The 23,183-nt window shown below is 39.7% G+C and overlaps 1 protein-coding gene across 3 annotated transcripts in view; it reads left to right on the top strand.

Annotated features, from left to right (window-relative positions):
* camk2b1 (calcium/calmodulin-dependent protein kinase (CaM kinase) II beta 1) overlaps positions 1-23,183 on the top strand; it is a 79,465-nt gene that overhangs the window by 20,858 nt on the left and 35,424 nt on the right. For all 3 annotated transcript variants that reach the window (XM_080466663.1, XM_080466661.1, XM_080466662.1), the window contains exons 6-9: positions 9,640-9,712; positions 20,460-20,562; positions 21,599-21,682; positions 21,904-21,998. In XM_080466663.1, coding sequence (XP_080322789.1) covers positions 9,640-9,712; positions 20,460-20,562; positions 21,599-21,682; positions 21,904-21,998 — 355 coding nt within the window. The remainder of the gene's footprint in view (positions 1-9,639; positions 9,713-20,459; positions 20,563-21,598; positions 21,683-21,903; positions 21,999-23,183) is intronic.

The raw sequence follows: 23,183 nt of genomic DNA, 5'->3' as shown, positions 1-23,183 counted from the left end.
GTCTGTGTGTGTGTGTGTGTGTGTGTGTGTGTGTGTGTGTGCGTGTGTGTGTGTGTGTGTGTGTGTGTGTGGAAAAGGGCCTCTCCTTGTCCTAAACTGTCTCTGTCTTCTATTGTCTTTTATCTGTCGCTCTCTATGTATCTCTCGATGTTTTAGACTCTTCTTCCTTCTTCCGCTCACTTTTTCCTTCCCTCTTCCTTTTGCTCTGCTCAACTTTGTCTTCTGCTCTTCACGTTCCTATATCCTCTTAAATTTTTTTTGTCCCTTTCTTCATTTTTTTTAATTATTTTTTTTTTTTATCAATCTTTCTCATAATTTCACTAAGACTTTATTTTTCTGTATTAATAGTCAGAGTAGTTGTTAATAGCTGGTAATCAAACCGCCTTAAGTTGTTTATTAAGGCCTTATTTTTATTCTATTAGAAACTGACAGCCAGCTTTTCTTTTGCATAGTTTACATTTGTTAGAACATGAATTCCAGTAAAGGTAGAACGTGAAAAATCTAAATAAAATCATGCAACCACTCAAGATTCTGGGAAAATAAAAGTTGGAAACCACTGACTCAAACATACAAATAAAGTGGAAGAGCACAAAATGGTTTGATATAATTCAGTCAACTCACATAAAATGTCCTATCTGAATAACATTAAGTTAATGTTAGTCTGATGAAATGTATTGCATTTAGAATTTTACAAGTTTACCGAATCATTTCCACAACATGAATGAAAACCAGCAACATTTAATTGAGATTCTCATTCAGCTTCATTTTCAACATCTTTATTTATCCACAGAGGGAATTTTCTTTCAATCAGCAGTTTTCTTTAAGTGAATGAAATCATAATGAAACAATCACAGCCTGTCAAACATTTAAACTCGTGTCAGAGAGAACTGTCAACTTTTTGAAGAGCATCAATGTAGAAAACAGAGCTGCTGAGGCTTTATAAGATCACATAACATCCTCAGGGATTCAAAACTCACTTCTTTATACATAATTCTGAATTATTTAAACTAAGCCTTTTGTTATTTTATTCCAGCGATGTTCCATTTATAGGAATAGCAAGTTATTTCATCTAGTTGGACTATTTTGTATTTTGGGATCACAAAGATATCAGAAATTTAATGTTTTTATTCATTTTCTGTTGTTTCGCCAACTAAATGTTTATAAGTCGTACAAACTTACACATAGAGAATCACACAAAGACAATTTCTTGTTCTTACTACAGAAGTGAAGATCTAAAAGTACTGTTGGATTGACTTATATGATTGCAAGCAGTTAGTGTTTTTTGAAAACCACTGGCCACTGGAGAGCTTCTCTGTGAGCGCAGAAGCAGGAGATAATCAGTTAGTCAGAGGGATTTATTATTTTTTCCCCCAATAATTATTATTTGTTTTGTTTTTTTAAAGAAATCTTGATTAAAAAAAAAAATAACTGGGGGGCTAAACTATTACTCTGTTGCTGAATGTGTCATTAGTGTAATGGAAATGAATCACAACGGATGCAGCCTATAAATGAAAAGATTTTAAATGAAAAAACGTAACTGGAGTGAAAAGAGCTATGCCTTTATAACCAACCGAAGATTTTGTGTATGTTATTCTTTGCTCTTCTTATTCTCACTCCTAAATAATCCCACTGTCCCCGTTATTTCCTTCTCCTTTCGTCAACACATTAATTCCACAATACTTTAGTCGTCACGATGGCACAGGACGAACAGCCGTGATCGAAGTGATGGTGTCTGCGAGGATTTGAGAAATGTGACTGATGTGAAAAAATCAGCACAGCTTGTGAAACTGCTAAAAACGTACCCACTAAATTGTCTATTTGTAAAAACCTGGCACAATGAGAAACACTTTGCACAAAAAAAAAAAAAAGTTGAGATGTTTTGTATTCAGATGGCATTTTTGCTTTTCTCTGCGTGGCAGCAAAAAAAACAGTGAGCAGAGAAGATGAACCCCAGGAAACATTGTGCAGTCAATCTGGTACTTTTAACCCTTTTATTTAGTTTTATTTTTTTTACATTTGAATGAAATAAAGAATTTCAATCAATCAAAATCAATCAAACCCCATATAGTGCACTCAATGAAATATTTAGATATGGGATAACATCAATGCTCAGGTGTTGCTGCTTAATATTTTGAGCCATATATATGTGACTTTTTGTAGTCGGTGCCAAAAAAAGACAACTCAATGTATTAAAAATATTTTAGAAAGTGCAAAAATGAGGTTAAAAAAAAAAAAGTGCACCACAAAATGCTTTTCTTATTTTAATCATAAAATTTATGTATACCGCCAGTTTTAAAGTAATGAGAAAAAGCTGGAAGTGACTGTAAATAGTCAAAATGACCGTATATGGTCGAAGTGACCATATATGGGCACCTCGCCCATACTGCATGGTACCATTATATGCATATAGGTGCACGTTTGACCCCTCACTCTTTATTTTCTTCCTCGATATAATTTGAATCGGCATCGTTTTGTCCTCACCACAACTGAAGCTGTTTTGCGTCGCTCGCCCACCTCTCCCGCTGACTCATCGACACACACCGTTCACTTTTTAACCAATGGCGGAAGAGGAAGTCGTGTAGCAGCAGGGAGGACAGACAATAGTCCGAGAGAGGAGTGAGAGAGATACTTGAACATTGACAGTTGAGACGTGGGTGTTAAGTCCATTCAGGGACATTAGAAGCAAAAGTGAATAGTCTGCGAGTGGAGCAGATCGCAGTAAGCGGTTCTCTCCACGCTAGAGCTTTTTGACTTGAAGCAAACTGTTTTTGGAGTTTAGCAACGGCTCGTGAATGAAGGTCTTGCACTTTTCATTTTCGTAACTGAAAAATGAGATTTTCTAGTTTTGGATCGAGGACTCTGATGTGATCATGAGGATGAATATTTCTGTTATGTCCTCATGAACCATTTTAACCCCTTCTCTTCTTGAGTGTCTAGATCTGATACTCCTGCAAATCTTTTATTTCTGCATCTATTGCTTGGATCAGTACTGATTTTAGTGAAACATAAAACATTTAAAATCACTGATTTGAAATATTTTTATTTGTAAAGCATTTAAAATCAATCAAATGTTTTATGAATACTGTCTCCGACTAATGTCCTATATTCATAATATTAGTCTCTGACACTTTGATCTTGTGTCTTATGTGTTTGTGAGACCTGGAATCCTCAAAATTGCCCCCCAAAAAAGGCAAACATTTGAAAGTTTAACGTTTTTAAAAGTTCATCTACGATAGTGGATATTTTACATAAAGTTAATACAAGTGTGTACTTTTGTAAAGTTACAGAAACACACTTCTATGCAGATGAGACTCACTTGTATGCTGCGCTTTGCTAAAAGATTGTTTAAACAAACTGAAAACTTTCATTGCATTTTGGTTGTCCGTTTACACGACAACGTTTCTCGGAGCTCCTGAAAACTCAAAACGGTTCGACTCTGTCTCTATGTAGAGAAAGACTTCTACATATCGAAGCTTTTTTAGTGAACTGGCAGAACAATGTGTCACAGAAAGCCCAATAAAGTTGATTGATGCCCAGCTCTGGTGGCAATCGTACCCGTAGTGTGCGACAAGATATTATAAAAGTGCAGTCATGACTGTACACGAGTGCGAGCTCAGCTGTTGTTTGAGCCAACAATGAAATCTGTGCAGCCGTATTAGCATTGAGCGCAATCAAAGGTGAAGAGAAGCCCGATAAAGCCTCTTTTGTACACTGATACTTTTATTTTTCATCGAGTGCCCAATTACCTCCGGGACAGGATTAGATTGCCGTTACAGTTGTATTGTTGTTGTCTACAGGTATAGGTCAACAAAATGTTGGTTTAGTTTGAATGATGGCAACAACAACAGGCGGCTGAGAGGGACATTTATCACTCATGACTGAAAGGTCACATCCTGCTGTGGGCTCTCATTAGTTGTCAAACATAACAACTCTGTAAAAATACACACAGAGAATAATGTCATAAAATGGGTGTGTTAGAAGGGAAATCCTTAATACGTTTAAATAATTATCATTTTTGCCCATGTATTATTGATATTTTAGGAATGCACCAATTTTAGGTGCATTCTTCACAACTTCAACTTCAATTATCAGCTTTAAAAACCTGTATGAAATGTCAAAATCCATAGAAAACTCGCCCTTTAGTGAGAATGATCCAAAGCAGCTAAAGATTTTCAGTTACTATACAGGTGTCCGCTGTGATGAATGACTTTTTCCACATTATGCAGCATTGCAAATAATAGATTTAACGATAGAAACATGATTCCAACAAAGACCAAAGTAACAACATTTCCTATGTGCTGGTTTTAGTATAAGATACAATGGTAATTAAAGTGGAATTGCAGGATTAAATAACATTTTTCTTACACTGATGCTTCACTCACATAAACTGATGCACAGACACAGACTCATCTTTTATTTAAGTGGCTTTTTCATAAAAATGTGTTTATGATAATGCATTTTACACTTTGCTGTGCCTGATAGTGTAGAAACGTTCTTTGTCTATCGAGTTGTCAAATCTGCATATCTAGCAGTACGCAAGCAATCCCTGCACGTGATGACGAAGTGCTGTTTGTCTCTTGGTTTTACCTCTTAACAATGATTAAACTTGATGGATAATTTAGTCAATCTGGCTTGTTGCTCAGTTGTTTATCGTCTGTGTCGGCGTTCTGCAGTGCAAACACCTGATGACTTCCGTCTGTCCCACCCACCGTGTCACCCTTACAGTACACTCATCATCGTAATGCACACACACACACACACACACACACACACACACACACACACACACACACACACACACAAATGCAGACGCACTCATTTCTCTCTCTCCTCCCCTCTGAATGCCTCCCATCCAGGCCAGTCCTCCCCCCCCGCCCACCTCTGTCCCCGCTCCCTCTGAGACCAGCAAGAAGTGGGACTTTAATTAGCTCCGATAATTAGTCCCACTCTCGCACAGACCCCGAACTGTGCAGCAGCACACCTTGTCGCCCTCCGTCAGACGAATCTGAGTCTCTCTTCGGTGATGTTTGATTGGATCGGGGCCACTATGTGTACAGTTTGGGAGTAAATTATACCCAAAACCACATCAAGGAATCTGTCCTCATGAGGGAGTAGGAGCAAGGAGTGCCTTTCATTTATTAGGCTGTTTTGTGAGAAAAACTTTAACCCTTTTATTGCGATCCCAGCCTCACTGAATGGACTTGGCCTGCATACTTCTCACGACCATAACTCATAGATCATTTATGTTATCGAGAAAACATGAAAACTACCAGAAAGGAAAGAAATAGAGCGTCTCACTTTTAATACTAATCATTACATTGGCCTTCAGGATTTTCAATATATGATCACACAACTACAAACAAAATCCACTAATGGGCCATATATTTATGACATAGAAACAGTAATATTAATGAACTACCAGACGTTGGATGTTAAATATTTCTTGGAAAAAGGTTCAGAATCAAAGGTAAGAAGATATTTTTGCTGACCTGGCAGCCTTGGAGATGGATTAGACAGCAAGGGAACAATCAGTTCTTTAAATCTGCAGACACATTGAATAGCTCCGTGAAATGACCTGATGATGACTGATGTTTTAATTTGCTTACATTTAAGTGCTTCTGATTTAAAAGAAAAAAGAAACAAAAGTACAGCTCAAACAAGAGAGGACGGATTCCAGATTAGATTGACGTTTTCAGTTGCTCATTCCACCAGATGTGAAGCTGCGTTTCCATTTCTGGTTTTGGATGCAGAATTGGTTAAACGCCCTGGAGTGCAGGATGAATCATCAGGGATTTAAGATTGTTTCTCAGGAAGAGACAAACATCGAATTCGATGTGGAAATACTTCAATAATCATTTTTGACAGTTATTTGTCACAGATTAAAAGATAAGTAAGCAATCATGCGTGTAGGCACCATAGACAAAGGAGTGAAATGTGTTTGTCATCGTGTGGGGTCTTTAAGGATCTGAGTTGATTTGAAGTAAAAGAACAAGTAGATGCTGGGATGGTAGCAGTGGTAGATAATGTCCCAGGTATTTCCTGGTAGGCTGCACTTCACTGTGATTCAAGAATCACATGGAAATCCAAAAAGCAAAGGTAGACCAATGAGGTTTCCTCTTCACGATACACGATTGGGCCAAATTAGATTAATCTTGACGTCAGTGATGGCTCAGACTTTAGTTTCCTTGGGGAAATATTTCATTAGAATATCTTGTTTGTTCTGTCATATTTATATCTCTGAATACAAGATATTGAACCTCTCAGATGCTTTTTCAGAAGGTAATATTGCATTACAAAGAGCACTTTGACGTGCTTTCTTCTTTATTACTGTAAGCATACTACAGCTATCTGAGTGAAGAGCGAAGGAGCGGCCCCCTGGTGTGCGGACGGGCGCCGAGTCTTGATATTTCTCCCTGCAAACACTTTAGCTTCCTGCTGAGAACAGTGGGTCGTTGTACCTCATAGTGCTGAGCAAGCCACATTTTTTTGGCCAGTGTGACAACGGCAACATTTTTCCCCCAAACAGAAGCCAAAAGACAGGGCGCTCCTCAGAATGACACGATTGTTTTATTGTGAGACGTCACATTCTTGTAGAAAAAGACGAACAATAACAAGATGCGGGTATGTTTTCCAATCCTGTGTGAAGCTGGTAAATGGAAGGTTATGCATCCTCAAGAGCACGATTGATGAAAGTATGTATATGTAGTATGCAAGACTGGTATACATGTAGGAAATGTGTTTCTTAATTTCTGTAATCAGGCAGCTCTCATTTCTGTTGACATTTTACCTTAATAAATAGAAATTTATCACAATTTTAATAACTTGAATGTATTCACTGAAACTCTTCACTTGATTTAGTTAACTTGGTATACCTTGAGGTAACTTAATATAACTTTACTGTCAATTATTAAGAATTAATAAAACTAAACCTATGTAATAAATGAACACATTGAGGTGTGATAGTATCAAAATTTCAGTCACTTTTGATTTTTTTGACAGTTTGCCACAGCAAGATATTTCTTTGAATTTCTTCAGACACAATCAAAATACAAGAGACATTTTTACAGTTAAATGGATGACAAATAGAAACGCTGAAGGGCATTTAATTCGATGTTTGTTTTTTTTCAGTACAGGAAGTCACAATATCACAACTGAGTTACCTTGAAAACTCAATACAGAAGTCATTCTTAATAGGAAGAAATGTCTTTTGTGATCTGCTGACCTTGGCCGATGTGTCACACTATTCACTCTCACTTTTTAATCCCAAGCTTGATAATCGCACATGGCTTTAATAATCATCACCTTTAGAAATGGTTTCAGTCACTATTTTTACCAGTATCTAGATCACCTGTGACTAGTTCATAGCTGTTGTCTTCTAAATGTTTTATAAAAAGCACAAGATCAGGCGAAACAGCAGCATTACGGTGCCTGTTGTTAACTGTACGACCCACTCAAAGGATTCTTCCAGTCCTGCCTGCCCACATATGCTTTTGTGCTGTGTTACTGTTTGGCCTTCGCTATATGTTGGGTAATAACTAAATATAGCTGTCTTTCCTCTGTTTACTCAGCCATTCGTTATGCAGTGAACAGTGAATCATTCATACATTTTTATGATTAGGCTTGAGGGGCGGACAGTGGTTGTTTCCTTGAGTTTCACATGAATCAGTGATTATGCCATCCGGCATGGTGTTTAAAGCTGACGGCACCAAAGCAGCATTCCTAGATCATGGTGGACCGGCTCTTTTTGTTCGTGATTTTATGGTGTAGTCAACATAATCTCTGACAGTGTTTGTGCTACAAGGTGAGGTCAACAACAGTCTTTGGGGGAGTCATCGAGACAAACCCTGAAACTTTCAACCTGTGAAAACCGGTGTCACTAAACCAGTTATGTTTAGTCTTGGTTGGTCTGAGCTTTCATCTTTTAAATCACTGTCCATTCATTTGAGAGAGTTGCTAAATATATCTAACAGGACTAAAGTACTACACAACTTTTCATGCAGCTGGGCTTCGCTTTATTGGTGCTTTCACATTACACAGACTTAGAGTGGGATTAGATAAAGCCCTGAAAGTAACATTTGTTGTCACATTTGCAGTTTTTCTTAAATCTGTTACAAGATCTAGCATTTGTTATACACATGGCGAGTTTCAAACCTAAGAACAAAGTCAGTTATCTTTGCACAGAGCGAGTACATTTCTCAACTTTAAAACCACTGCTGCCATGTTGACTGACACAATTCTGGAAGCTCTCCAAAAGGCCAATGGTAAGTTTCCTTTTTGAAAGTATTCAGATGCATTTTGTACTCTGGGAGTGGGAAATATTCAACTTCCCAGTTGCTCCTGAACGCCCCATTAATGAGACGAGAAGCAGTGATAGCTGCAGGTGTATTTGACGTTCAAGAAGGATCTTCAACTAAGTAAAACATTAATGACAATAGTGATTAATATCATTTGAAGTTTGTGAATTAGGGGTTTTGTTCTTTCATCTGATGAGGAAGAAAGTATAACACAAAACGTTAATCAGAATGATCTTGTGTAGATAAGACAAAAGAGTTTAAAGTTTACCTTACAACGGTTTCACTTTTACTGCATTGTCTACCATAATGTTGCCAGTCCGGGAAAATGAACCAAAACGTTTGATTTAGGAATGTTTCCTGGTAAGGTGGTGCTGAAAATACCCACAATGCAATGGGGACATTCCAAAAGGTGCCACCAGATTTGTTATTGCTCGGCTCTTCCATATTTTAGTCTTTTTTGTTAAAAAAAAACATGACGTTCAACCAGGGTCATGTATGTTTGGGTATGGACACACACACACACACACACACACACACACACACACACACACACACACACACACACACACACACACACACACACACACACACACACACACACACACACACACAGAGTGTATCTCTCTCACTCTCTCTCTCTCCATCTTCCCACTCACTAGACACTGCGTGGGAGTGGATCCTGCAGGCTGCCCGTGTCTCCTTGCGCCTGCTATTAGTCACATATTCTGCACATTACCCTCTCTCATTGCACCGAGCCTGTGCACACACGCACACACACAACACAGTGTTAGGTATTTTCATGTGTTTCGTTGTTTTGTGCGCAAAAACACAGCTGTGTTTTTTTCCACCCTTCTTTTACGGATAGAAAAAATAACCTGAAATGAACCCACCTCTCTGTAAAAGGTCCTTATCCTCTCTTTGTTTTCGCAATCTGTCAGTTTTTTCCTTTTGGTTCTTCCTCCTCTCCTCTCCTCTCCTCTCCTCTCCTCTCCTCTCCTCTCCTCTCCTCTCCTCTCCTCTCCTCTCCTCTCCTCTCCGTCAGTGTTATGACTTTTGTTGTTCTGCTGTGGCTACTCTTGTCTCTCATCATGTTAAAAAGAAAAAGCAAAATGTTTTGTCTCCTTCACCTGCATCCACCCACTCATCCCTCTCCCCTTCCGACATCAATCCTCCTCCTCCTCCTCTATTTTCTTCTCAACCTGTCCACCTCCTCTCTTCTCCCCTCTCACTTTCTCCTCATCGTTAATCCTCATCTTGTTGGATCCCTCCCCTGACCGTCACTCTTGTTTATCTGTCATCCCCCCCGTCCTCCACCTCCCCCCCTCTCTCTGTTTTGTCTTCACAGTCACTGTATCCATCAGATTCTAGAAAGTGTCCATCACATTCACCAACATGACATAGTGCACAGGGACCTGAAGGTTAGTATGTGTTAGAGGAGCATCTGCATCCCTCACTTTCCCTAACCTCCCTCCTTCCTTCCCCCTGAACCTTTTGCCTGCCTCCTCTCCTCCCCTCCTTCCTTCCTCCTCGATCTCGTCTCTTCGTGTCGCTCTTGTCCGTTGTTGGTCTGACGTCCGCCTGTCCGACTTGTGTCTTGGTATACTCTCTAGGTTTTCTTTTGCTTTCTTATTGTATTGTATTTTGTGTTTTTGTTGTTGTTGTTGTTGTTATCAGAGGACCCTGGCTTGCCTCACCGCCCCCTCCTCACCGCCCCCTTTCTCCCATCTCCTCCCCTTTTACCTGCTCCCTCTTTTCAATCATTTCTACAAAAACAGCTACATAACAAAAAGCTCCTGTTGCACTGACTGACAGCCCGATCAATAGATGAATGAGCTGCTGCCACTGTGTGTGCCATCAACTGCAGTAGGCACACAACTTTTAGCCGGTGTGATAAATATCCAGTGTTTACACATGCACACACACACCGCCATCAGGTTCTCTCAAAAAGCCGAGTTAAAAAAAACCCACCCCATTCTACATTTATTGTTTGTTTTTTTTCCCCATTGATTCTTTTTGTGGACTTACTCCTACTCAATTCTCTCAGTCTTCGAGTTGTTTATTGTTCTTGTATTGATCTCGGTATTTTCAGGACAGCAGCGAATAGCAAGGATATCTTTATCGAGGACTCTACAGATTCTAAGTGAAGGTTTTCATTCGAGGTCTTGGCAGGCTGTGGATCCTCTCTGAAACTGTGTTTTAATGTGATGATCACATTAATGAATCTTTAATTATGTAGATTGCTATTTTGGATGAAACAAAAAGCCACCACAAGTAAATCATAATCCAGATTAAATTAGATAGTAAAGTCAAAGCTTGTCTTTTTTCAACCTCATAGGTTTAAACTTTGTTCTTGTGTAGGAGGTTCTATCAATCCTAGAGTTGAAGAGCTTCCTGAGGCCTTCACTACATAATATGTGAAAGTGTTTGAGTCTGGCAAGAAATTGAAATAAATTGTAGCACTGTCAGGAAAGTTATGTGCCAGTGGGGCATAAGAGCCGAGTGTTGGAAGCCAAAACACTTCCAGAAGATCCCACTTTTTTTTTTCACAAAATCAGCAGGTCGCTCTTATAACTGGTCAGAAATAAATTGCAAGGAAATCGCATAGACTTGCATTGTATGGTTTGATGCAACAAAAAAAAAACCTTCCTTGCACAAGCTGACAAACTGCACACTTGGGATCATCCACATATTTACTTATTGTGAGATCATGTTTTGCAGCCGTGCATCATTTTACAAAAAAATCAAACGTGTTTTTTAATGTTTTCAACTTATCTCTGTCAGTTTGTTGCGCTAATACTGTCTACTTCTCTGAAAGAAAATGGTGATGATAGTCCACAGTACTGCCACCCTGTGGCCAAAATGAGGAACAACTCTTATTTTCCTTATAAAGACATTAGTTTCCGATGATTAGTTGCACAAAACGTGTTAGTCTTGGCTGTGTGAAGAAAAGTTTGCACATAATAGTATTTACTATATTGTTGTGCTTACAGGACCTCAGAATTGTGTATCCAAACATTTTATAGTAGGATGATTATTTTGAACCTGACATCTGCTGCATTTTACATGAGATTAAGCAAAACCAACACTTTCAACTGTTACCCTTTTTTCTAAAAATCTATAAGCCTGAGTTATTCCAGATTAAAGCCACTACAGAACATTTGGTTTTTCACTATTGACTCATTGTGTAAAGCCTTTCAAGGAACTGCATAAAACCCAATGAGTAATCAGTGAGTAGTGACTTTTCTGGCAAAAAAAAAAGAGTCTTGGGTTTGTGTTTGTGTTTTTTTCAGCCCACTTCCTCTGATGGAGCCTGGTTTGATTTACCACTAAATGCTACACGCTAAACTAAGCAGGGCTTTGTGGGCCGACGAGGAGACTGCTCAAGAAAGAGAGGCAGACAAAAGGCTAACACATTGAGAAACACAGGATTTTTTTTTTTAATTGTGAAGATCTTTGAAGTGTTGCCAATGCATTATTTGTCTTGTCTTACCATATTTGTGTGCAAAGAATAAAAAACTTGATATATTTTAGCACTATAGCAACGCTTCATGATTAAAATATTTAATTGGATGATGTTAATATTTAAAAAAGTGTGTCGTATCCACACCTCTATGAAGACATTGATGACAGGAGGTGTTTTTGTTCATACCAACATTTAGATGCTTTCAGAACTAACCCCACGTTCAGTGTTTCACCACCCAAGCTAATTTAAATCATAAAATAAGACATACATTTTATCGGTTTGTGGAAAATACCTTGTAGACCTATCTAGACACCCCTTTCTTAGTCACATGCCGTGAAAAACCAGAGCGGAGTGCTTTAAGTCCCATGGTGCGCTTGTTGCAGCGATCTGCCGACCTAATTATCCAGTTTCTCTTTTGAAGGATAAAGCAAAGTGGGGTAACTTGTTCCTTCGCAGCAGAGCTGAAATCAAATATAACTTGTAGCCTGTTACATGCTCGCACGTGCGCAGCGAGCTGCTACGCAAACCAGGCACACGTATGAATGAAAGGTGCAGGAGAACATTTACATTTCATAGAGGCTTACTGACACATTTCCAGCCTCGTCCTCGTGTTGTCTTTTGGTGATCACTTTGGATGTGACCTGTGCAGTATTTCTATTCATTGGGAGACCTTTAGAGACCAGATACAGAGCTCTTGATTTATAGCTATGAACTTTACAGGCATGCCAGTCCATCCTTCTCGTTCTCCCTCTCGCTTTCTCTTTCATTTTATCCCTCACTTTCTTTTTCCTCTCATTGCATAGCTTCTTGCAAATTGGTCAGACTTGTACTTTATTGCATTTTTTCACTGCCAAGCAGCTAGTTTATGGCCACTTTAATTCTTATCCTCGATATACGAACTGCTCGTATTTTATGTCGTATTAAAAGCACCTTTTTTCTTTTTTTTTTCATAAAACAGTGGTTCAGGGTCAGGGAGGTGCCTTTTCCATGGATAATTTTTTTTAATACTTGAGAGTAAAGGGAATAGTTACATTATGAAAAACACACATTTCTAGAGCTGAATATATTGTCAGCAAAAAAGAGACAAATGTGTGCAAAATCATTAGTCAAATAGACATGACAGTTGCAGAATACACATAAATACTCAGTAGATATTTCACATTTTTAGAGCTCCGTGAACTCAACAGCCATGAACAATAATATTTTCCATCTATGCTCTTGTTTATGGCAATTCACCAAAACTCATACTTGGTATGAGACAAAGGATATGCAGGATTCAATTTAGAAGACTTGATAGAGGCTTGAAAAGTTCCGGCGTAAACCATCAGTTAACATTTGCAAATCCAAGGTTGCAAGGTTTTTAACCCCCCCCCCCCCCCCCCCCCCTTTCCAGACGATGGGGATTTTAGGCCACATGAATAATGCAATGTTAAATGCTGCACGAAAAATATTCCATGTGGCTGTGGTTTCTGAGGCGCAATGTGTAAAGGTGACTGAGCAAACATTTGAAACCAACCGCGACACTTCCCATAACACCTTAAAAATTCTGTGGAATTTTTAAACTTCTACAAAATTCCCAAGTGTGAGTTTGACCCTTGATACAATCCAGCATGTGTGCTACTTTACCAGAAGCCAACAAACATGGTTTCCTATCACTGCTCTGCTAATAAAAAGAGTCATGACTATCACGATCCTATAGCTTTTCACCAGCACTCTCTAACCTAAATGCTCCTTTATTAGACCACACCTTTTCTCGGGGTCCACTCATGACCTGCCAATTACACCAAAGCAACTGCAGTTTCTTTATGGTCATGCAGCTTTCTTTCTTTCTTTTTTTTTTTTGTCTATTTTTCCAAGACTCTTAACATGTTAGCACATACAAGTTCAATCAAAGTGCAAATATGTATGATCTCAATCAGCCGAGTTACTGCCAAGCTTACAGCACTCTTGAGTTCATCTAGTTTATTTAGCAGTAGATGCACATGTTTCTTCTCTGGCTGCACCACCGTGTCCTAAAAATTAATTACAAGAATGAATGGATTACTTGGTTAGCTTGCTAATGTTAATTGATGCAGCATAATACAGATTACATGATAGAATTATTACAGTTTATTCATGAATGCTGTGGGTTAAGATGTTACATATTGTAGCGTTAAGTTGCGCTTGGAGTAAACACTCGTGTGCATTTAAACATTGTGTACATTTTGCAAAGTGAATTGTTAGAACAGCGTAACTTGTTCTCATTAAATTTGCTCACAGATTTGTTGTAAATATCGCATTGTAACATCTTAACTTCCACAATCAACTTAAAAGCACTATTAAAAAAAAAGAAAATCAAGTTGTCAGTGCACAGGAAGCACATTTGCACATTTTTTTTCTTTAGTTTTTTTCTGCGCAAAACAACACATTAATATTTGTATACCACTACTATACAATACTTGTGTGTTTAAGTCTGTTTATGCAGCTCTGTTAGTTCAGACCTTCACAGTTGGACCCAGACAACACGACTCTGGTCACTTGTACTTGTATCTGTATATTCATCCCCTCCCCGAGACATGTCATCTTGTCCCTGCATACACTCCCGACTCTTTCACCCCCCTCAGTGTCCCTTGCTCAGTTTTTGGCTTTTGGAATTTTATTTTTAGCGTCCGCCGGCTTACTGACATCAGAATGACAACTCTTGTCAGCAGAGACTGGCTAGACTTGCAGTAGCAATGGCATCAGTCCCAGACACATCTTTTTAATGTTATTAATTGCACAATGACTCACTCCTTCCCTTACCTCCTTTATCTATGCTTTCTGTGCCCCCTCCACTGGCCAGCTATGTCTTCACACCCCTCTTTCATCATCCCCAAAGCCTGCTGGCTCCAGCGCAGAGGGAGGTGGTGCATCGAGAAATCCAGTTGTGTTCCTTAAAGTTTGTCTGCTGTTATATTAGTTTATAAAGGATATAAACCCGATGGCAGGAAACAAAAAACTAAATCAGTTGCAGATTGCCTCAAAGGAGTCTTCTGTTGCAGAGCAATAATAGTTATGCTCCTCCAGGCCAACTGAGTGAAACCCACCGCTACCGCCAGCCCCCAGAAACTTCACTTATGAAGGTCACTGGTGATATCTGCTGTGCTGGAGAGTGTGCCATCACCCCCACTGAAGCCATTTCAAACCACTTTCCAGTGAGAATCCCAGTACGGATGAACATGCTGGTCTTGATTTGTTCTGTAGTTTCATGTTTGGAAGAAAATACTGAAACCCTTGGTAAATTATGTATCACAATAACAACTCTAGAACCCAGAAAAACCCATATAATGGAACACTGGTGGGTTGAAACAGTCCAGCCCAGCCATGGGTTGTTCCACCAGTTATTTATTTATTTATCACTCAAATTCCTAAAATGTATTAGTCAAAAAAAATACTATCTAATTAGAGTAAGCCTAGCACTTGCTCACACTAGTAAAGTATTAATTGAGTGCTGCTCTGTTTTAGCTATAATATGAAATAGCTCATATTTGGAATTATACACAATATCTTCCTTTTCCATGCCATTTCAGGAAAGATTGCTTTGCTATCAACAACCTAGCATTACAACTATGCATTAGTTTCACTTGGGGTTTAGTATATAAAAATTTTAACATCTTAGCATTACGTCCCTAAACTAATAATGCGGAAGGTCTCAGTCAAAAAATAACAGACTGATAACAAAGCAGAGCAGATTGAACCTTAGTTTAGTGTCATATATCCAACCCTCAATCATTTTTATCTAAACCCAGCCAACCTTTAACCCTACACTCAGAGCCCAATGTGTTTACTGTACCTCCTCCCCTTGGGCTGCTCCGCTAACCAGTATTTTAAGGATTGAATACATACATGTTATTTAATAAACTGTAAATCCTGAATGTGAGCTTAGCTGTGGGTCAACCAAAGCTATTAAAATTGATGCCTGCAACAGAAGAGCCCTCTCAACACCTGTTCTGCTCCTCATACAGTCCACCACCTTCCCTTCCCTCCTCCCCTCCTTCCCCACCTCCCCCCTTGGCCTGTGCACGGGATTGTAGCGCTGCTAAGACTAACATGCGCCCCCTCCCACCCCTCCCCCCCCTCCCTCCTTGGTGTTTGCATGCAGTCATTGCATCCAGCAGATCCTGGAGGCGGTGCTTCACTGCCATCAAATGGGCGTGGTGCACCGGGACCTGAAGGTAAGTGATGGGGGGGGGATTACCGCGCTGTACCTTGCGACTTATATGTTTGTGTAAAGGGGGGAGGGTTTGTGGGCGTGTTATTCGTGTAGTCTGTGTATGTCTGATTAGTTCATGACAAATCGTCTGTGATGTTTGTGGATGTAATGTCACTTGCAAAGGCCACAGGAATCATCGAGAGTTTTCCTTTTAACCTCTGAAATAAATTTCCTTTTTTTTTGTATCACTAACTCACTGTGCAACTCAACTCAGGCCTAAATAAGTTGTGCTGTTAGAAAGCCCAAGTCAGACCTATAACAGTTTGTAGATTTTGCTCTGCTGTGCACAGCCTCCAGCTTTCTGCAGTGACCTTGCCGTTGGGTAAACACCACTCTCCCACTGACCATTGCCTCCACTCTGTAATCTATTTAAATCAGGATTTTGTTATTGCACAGCTTGCCCATTCTTATTGATGTTTCCATCTGAGATGGCCCAAGAGTCAACTTAATGTGATCTCAGGTTCGTTTGGTAGACAGAGAGAGATGTAAACTATTGACTGTGTGGTTTAGATTGCCTTTATAGATCAGTTAATGACTCAAATGTGTCGGCTCATTTTTGGTAAAGGGTCATTGATTAACTTGCGAAGTTGTGAGATGTTGGCTGACTGCCCAATACTGCATTTCTTTTCAGATCTGGAGCCCTAGACCCAGTTTTTTGTGGAGTAGTTCATTTTTGAACCAATGTTGATTACTGCTCTCAATGTGCTTGACCACTATGTTCCTTCCTACAAACCACTTGCGTGTGAATCGGCGGGTTAAAATGCAGAAGCCTAACTGTTTTGAGTCCTTTTGCTGCCATATGTTCCTGGTGTGTTTCTGTATGAGCATGCCTGTGTGTCGCATCTCGCTTTTGCATGATGCACTTTGTCAAGCGGTCCTCTCTCTATGCAAATGTCAGTCCCGGCATTCCAGCGTGTTGTGTTTGTCCAAACTGTTGTGGCTATTTCTTTATTTAGCTGACACGCCCATGTGGCTTCACACCCAAGCAATGGAGAGCGATTCATGCAATAGGTCATAGTATGATGACTGAGGACATGCCGAGTGACAAGATCCCTCGAATTAGGAATTGGGATGTGGTAAATGAGACGACAACACAGGATACAGTCTTCAGTGTGTGCCAAAACATAACAGCCTCCGTGCACAGACTGTATGGCAGATGCTATGTAGAGCTTAGGAATTGAATATGTACTGCTTTTCAGATTAGATATCTATCCACATGCAAATCTAGGACGGATGAAACCAGAACTCGACAAACTCTTCAACCCTAGACATAGTTGGTGTATGAAAACAAAATGTATGTTTGATTAAAAGTCAACTATAATGCCACGTCGCAATGATCTGACGGTTCTAACATGTGCATTTATGTGTTGATAGTGGATAATCGGAGCGCTGTATATGGTTTGTACTCAGTCTTTCAACCAATCCCTAACCGATAAATCTTTTCAAGTCCGCAATCATGGTCTGCAAATTAAAAATTAAGAATATTTAATTATGAAAGAAAATATTTATTATGATTAATTCCCAATAGGTTTTAGCAAATGAAACATTTAAAAAAATTGACAGACCTCATTATTTCATGCCAGTTGGCCACAGGGTAGAAACCAGAAGCACAAAAAGCAAGTAAAAATTATAATCAAAAATAAACCTGAACTCTCACAACAATAGAGGAAAACACAATTGAGCTTTCCTACTGATTTAGCACAAATGTGCCTGGGTACAGCTCACCTTATGATTGGCACACCAATTTGTGCAATTGAAACCATCTAAAAAAAGGTAACTGAAGAAACTTGACTGCAACTTTCATCGCAAGCTTTGTTTCCTGAACCTTTAATTGGGTTTCTATTTAAAGTTTGTTTTTGAACTTAGTGATCACAAAGCTTTAAGCAAATGTACATTTCTTTTTATATTGATACAAGCCAAGTCCACATTTCTTTCTCCCTAAAAATAATTAGGTTAAATAAACCCTTAAAATGTATCATGCACCTAACAGTGTTCTACAAAAAAAAAAAAAGGAAAGAGAAAGCGGGGATTCATGCCATTAAAAAACACCCACTCCTGACCTGCTCTTGAACACAGCTTTTCCTGTCATCTGTGCACGGTCCCTCCTCAACCAAGCCAGTATCTATTCATCAGTATGCTCAGCTGTGAGTGTGCAGAAGCAGGTAGTGCCAGAAAAAATGGAAGAAAGAATAATGGTGTGACTATGTCAAACGGCAATGACGATTGCTGCTGTTATGTCGTGAACGTGTGGCCCAGAGTGTCTCGCAATGTGTTAATTCACCTTTTCTTTTCTTTTTTTTCTTTTTTTTTCGTTAGAAGAAAGGAAAATGCTCCCGCATAAATTCCACCCACAATAATTTTTCACAGATTATCTTACTGCTGCTGTGCTGGCAAGATCTAACTCCAACATTCACAAAAGAGTAAAGCCCGACCAAGTGGCAGAGCTCGGAGAACGGGATGACTCGAGGCCTGCTCATTTCCTTCTCTTTTACTAAGCTGTATACTTAAAAGTATCTGTGCTTTAAATACGCGGTATCCTTTTAGACGACTAACATTTTAGCTGAGAGGGCAGAGAAGAGAGGAAGGATGGCAGAAGATGCAAAGACACATGCTGAGGCTCAGATAAAAGTCCTCATTCTGCGCCACGGTGCAGTTTCAGGAATTAACTACTCTGGATAATTGGGTGAAAAAGAAGGTATTACTTTACTTGGGACGATAGCATTTTTATAATCTGGTTCAGTTCGCAATGTGTATTGGTATTCCTAACAGCTGTTGTGATGTATGTTATGCAACACCTAGCCTCCGCAATAATACAGTACGCCGGGCTAAAAGCACTTGTGGGTTTAATAGTGTTGCTTTTTATCAGGTGGTAATTCAACAACAGCTTCATTAAATGCATTGAAAACTCAAAACGGCAGCATAGATGAGAAACCTAAATGAGTTTTTTTTTTTTTTTTTAAAAACAGAGCAACACACTGTAACGGTCAAGAAAATCACTGACAAATACTGTCGCTTTTAGTAAAAAGATTTTTGCTTGTGTGATGTGAAACATGCAAAAACCATTTCAGTCCTGCAGCCAGCAGTGCGCTTTCTTTCAAGGATAAACACTTTGAGTCAAAACTTGTCATTATAGCTTCAGTACCTTGAACACATCTTAAAATAATCTCCCAATTAAAGAAATGTAGTTACATCCTCTCTGTGTTTTCAGTGATGAAGACAAGCTCATGGTCACAAGCAGATGGTGATTCTGTCTGTTTTTGGGAGTGATGAGCTCAGATGAATGAACTTTATTTCATACTTGTTCCAATTACTTTTCATTCAGTGTAATTCTATTGAATATGTTCGTGCATTTTATGTCTGAGTTTCTTGATTTGACTTATAAGTCTAAAAAAAATTATATTTCATAAGAGCAGATTTGTTTTTTTTGTAGAACTATATGTAATAATTACCGAAATCAGACATTTAAAAGCTTTTAGTTTTTTCAACTTTAGCCCATTTCCAAACGTTTACTTTTCTTACACAACTTAGCAGAATCCAAAATTGTATTATTATCTATTTGTTTTCATCAGTCAATGCATAAAAATATCGCCAATGTCTCCTTCCTAAATTTTTTTATCGCCCCCTGTTGGTATGTTGCCATATGATCGGACATGATCCACACTCAAAAAAAAAACTGAAATTATCACTCCATTTCAGATATGTTGTCTAAATTTATTTGCAGTATTTGGTTTCTATGTAATGATACTCAGGAATCTGGTTCAGGGACGAGTTTAGAATAATGAAGTCATGTCGTTTTCACACAAATTACTCTGTTACTTAGATAGCCAAAACTTCACGGAGGTATACTGGCTCATAGGTGTGTAATATGTCTGTAATCTCGTTAGCTAGGCCGACTAGCTCAGATACCATTGTTGACACTAAATGTTTCATACTTTGCTGTAATTTTTCCCAGCAGAGTGCTTTATGAGCCCTCCTAACATTGCAAGTCGCGCTTGCAGAGGCAATGATAAAGTGCGATAGTGTGAGAAGTAGTGAGAGGACGTGAGAATGAGCTGGGGCCAGTGGGGATAGCAGCCCATTATTAGAGCCCTCCTCTGACAGGGAATAATGAGGCTGGCTGCATTATCTGGGCCACAGAGATGGAGCCTATAGACCCTCAACGCATGAGGCCAGGAAAAAAAAAAAGGAGCTCTGCACAATCACTGGATTGAACTGTGCTGAAATGTGGGAAAACGTTCAAATTGTTGGGCTTTTGTGTTTCCTCGCATGCCGATCAATTAGTATCATGGCTTGTGTGTATATGTGCCGTGCGGTGTTAATGTATGTGTGCTGAATATGGTGTCGGTACGATTTGCATGCTTACCTGTCTACCTCAAGTTCTTCGCCCAGCTCAGAACCTTTCTCCGTTCAGTTTTTCCATAGTTTATTCATCTGTGTTTGGTCATCGTCTGCCCTTCTCTTCCCACTTCAGCCAGAAAACCTGCTCCTGGCAAGCAAGTGTAAGAACGCTGCAGTGAAGTTGGCTGACTTTGGCCTGGCCATCGAAGTTCAGGGCGATCAGCAGGCCTGGTTTGGTAGGTACCGCAGGACGTGTATAGGAGATAACTGCACTGGTAATATGTTATCAACATTAACCAAAAACTGACCATGAACTGATGCTCAGATGTGATAACCAGATAACCAGACTGTGTGACTGTGGATTGGTGCTGTAGCCTTGGAGGGCTCAGCTTTAATAGCAGCTATCAATCATGACCCAAATATATCAAATAGCTAAATAAAATGAAAACGGCAAATGCATGGGGGAGGAAAAAGTGCTTTGATTATTATTTTTTATTATTTATTAATTTAATTAATTTGATTTTGGTGCATATTTTTTCTCCTCACTTTATAATGTGGAAGTTTTTTGACCACCAGGGGGTGATCATCAATGTTGTTCTACTCTAATTTACTGGAAATATCCATCGTTTTAAAGGTTAACAGCCTTTAATGACCAATAGGCATAAAAAACTAAAGCTGAGTGAAGTTATACTTTCAGGGTCTTGATTAAACACTGTCATGAATGTTGGAAGAATTTTCAGTGAAGATATTTCAGGAGACACATGAGATTACAATAAATAAAGGGAAATATGGATTATAATCTTATGATTTTCTACCCTTAAGAATTTTCCTCTAATCACAGCGAAAGAGGGTTAATTGAGTTCAAAACTCTTTTCAAAAAATTGTTGCCAACAATAAAACTTTATCCCACTTTAAATGAAGGTTATGAGTGTCCAAAGGCAAGGGTTAAGACACAGAGGCAAACCACCACACAAACATCCACACCTAGCAGCAGTTTAGACCGACCAATGGTGGCTCTAGTCAACAGTCTGTGTTGTATCTGCACGTGTGTGTGTGTGTTGGAAACGTTCTGGAAGAGATTAGCCACTCCCTGACAATCAGCCGCCCTAAAACCCTCAAGATTTCACTCCACTGTTTGGACCAGTAGGTCATAGCTTACTTAAGATTATCTTGCTTCCTATTCCAGCCGATCCACTGACGGCAGCTCTGCGATATCTCACTCTGAGCATGTCAATCAATGAGAGTACACTCCTTTTTTTTTTTCTTTGGCAGGATTTGCTGGCACACCTGGGTATCTTTCTCCTGAGGTGCTCAGGAAGGAGGCATATGGTAAACCTGTGGACATCTGGGCCTGCGGTGAGCTGTGCACAGAAACACACATGTTCTCGAGCATAACAGACACACACACACACACACACACACACACACACACAAACACACACACGTTGTATTTCCTAGATGGTCCCACACAAACAAAAAAAACTATTTTTTTCAAATTGTGGGTGTTTTCTGCATTTGTGTGTGTGTGTGTGTGTGTGCGGCCTGTGTGTCCATATGTGTTTCCGTGTGTGTCTCAGGGGTGATCCTCTACATCCTGCTGGTGGGTTACCCTCCTTTCTGGGATGAGGACCAGCACAAGCTGTACCAGCAGATCAAGGCTGGGGCTTATGATGTGAGTCTCCTCTCTTCTTCCTCTCCGGCACCCTGCTTTCTTCCCCCCTACTGTTCACGCCCGCCCCTCTCCTCCCACTGCCCTCGTTCCTTTTTGGCGGCTGTTACATAACGCCGTCACCTCATTCATATTTCAGGGGGTGCAAGAGAGGGAGTCTCACCTCAGATCACATTGAACTCTATGCCAGATGGAGCGAGAGCGAGGCTGACTGTCTGTCTGGCAGTGATTCTGGGCTCATAGGACACAGACCTCAGTGTTTATGCCTAAACACAACATGGCCTGAAGGGTAGAGAAATTCTTAACCAATAGCTGGAGGCTACACTCAACCTGGCTTTTTGGTATTGTGCCATATGGGATTTCTGTCTGCTGTTGGGGCCTCGTCACTTGTTGTCCCTTTTCTCTTCGTGCGTCGTTTTATGACGCTCTCTAATAAAGTAAATATTCCCCTTTAATAAATCACTGAGTCGCCATGTTCTTAGAAGCAGCACTCCAAAGTCGCATCTGTCCAGTTAAAAATGATAAAACGGTTGTCCTCAGTGTTTGGCATGCCTCTATTTAAGAGTAGCTAAATATGTGGTATCATCAGTCCATTTAGCATCAGACAGCTCGCTCTAGTTGTCACTGCAAAGCATAAAGAAATAAAAAATTAATTTAATCAATAAATAAGTGGGCCCTGTTCTGGTTCCTCTGTCCTCCTGGTTTTCCTTCTGCAGGTTGCACACCTGAGTGCAGTTTATTCTCAGATAGACGGGTAACTGAGGTTTTAAGAATGCTGATGGGGGGTGGGGGGTCGTCAGACACACACACACCTGAACTCAGGTTCTTCTTTCTTTCTCACAAGCAGTTTTGATATTTTAGTTTGTGCTATAAGTCGCTGCTCGTCCCATCTTTGTTTGTAGTTACTGTACACTCCTGAAACTATTTAGTTATTTCTGGTCAGGCAGTTTTTTATAAGATGTCGTGTTACCATTTCTCCACCTTTGTCTAAACTTACTTTTTATGTATTTTCGAATTATTTATCACACACATGCACACACAAGTCTTGCCCCCACTGCAGCTTGAAAAGTGAAACTGCTTTGACGTGACAGTGGAAAATTCCTCTTGGTCCTTCGGAGGCAGGCAGGTTTTCAGTAGCTGTGACGTCACCAAAAAGTGAATTTAACTGTAGAGGTCAAGTTGAACCAG

The sequence above is a fragment of the Lipophrys pholis genome (assembly GCF_963383615.2).
Source record: "Lipophrys pholis genome assembly, chromosome: 7".
NCBI lineage: Eukaryota > Metazoa > Chordata > Actinopteri > Blenniiformes > Blenniidae > Lipophrys > Lipophrys pholis.
The sequence above is the reverse complement of the archived record's forward strand: the minus strand, read 5'-3'. Positions and strand labels throughout refer to the sequence as shown.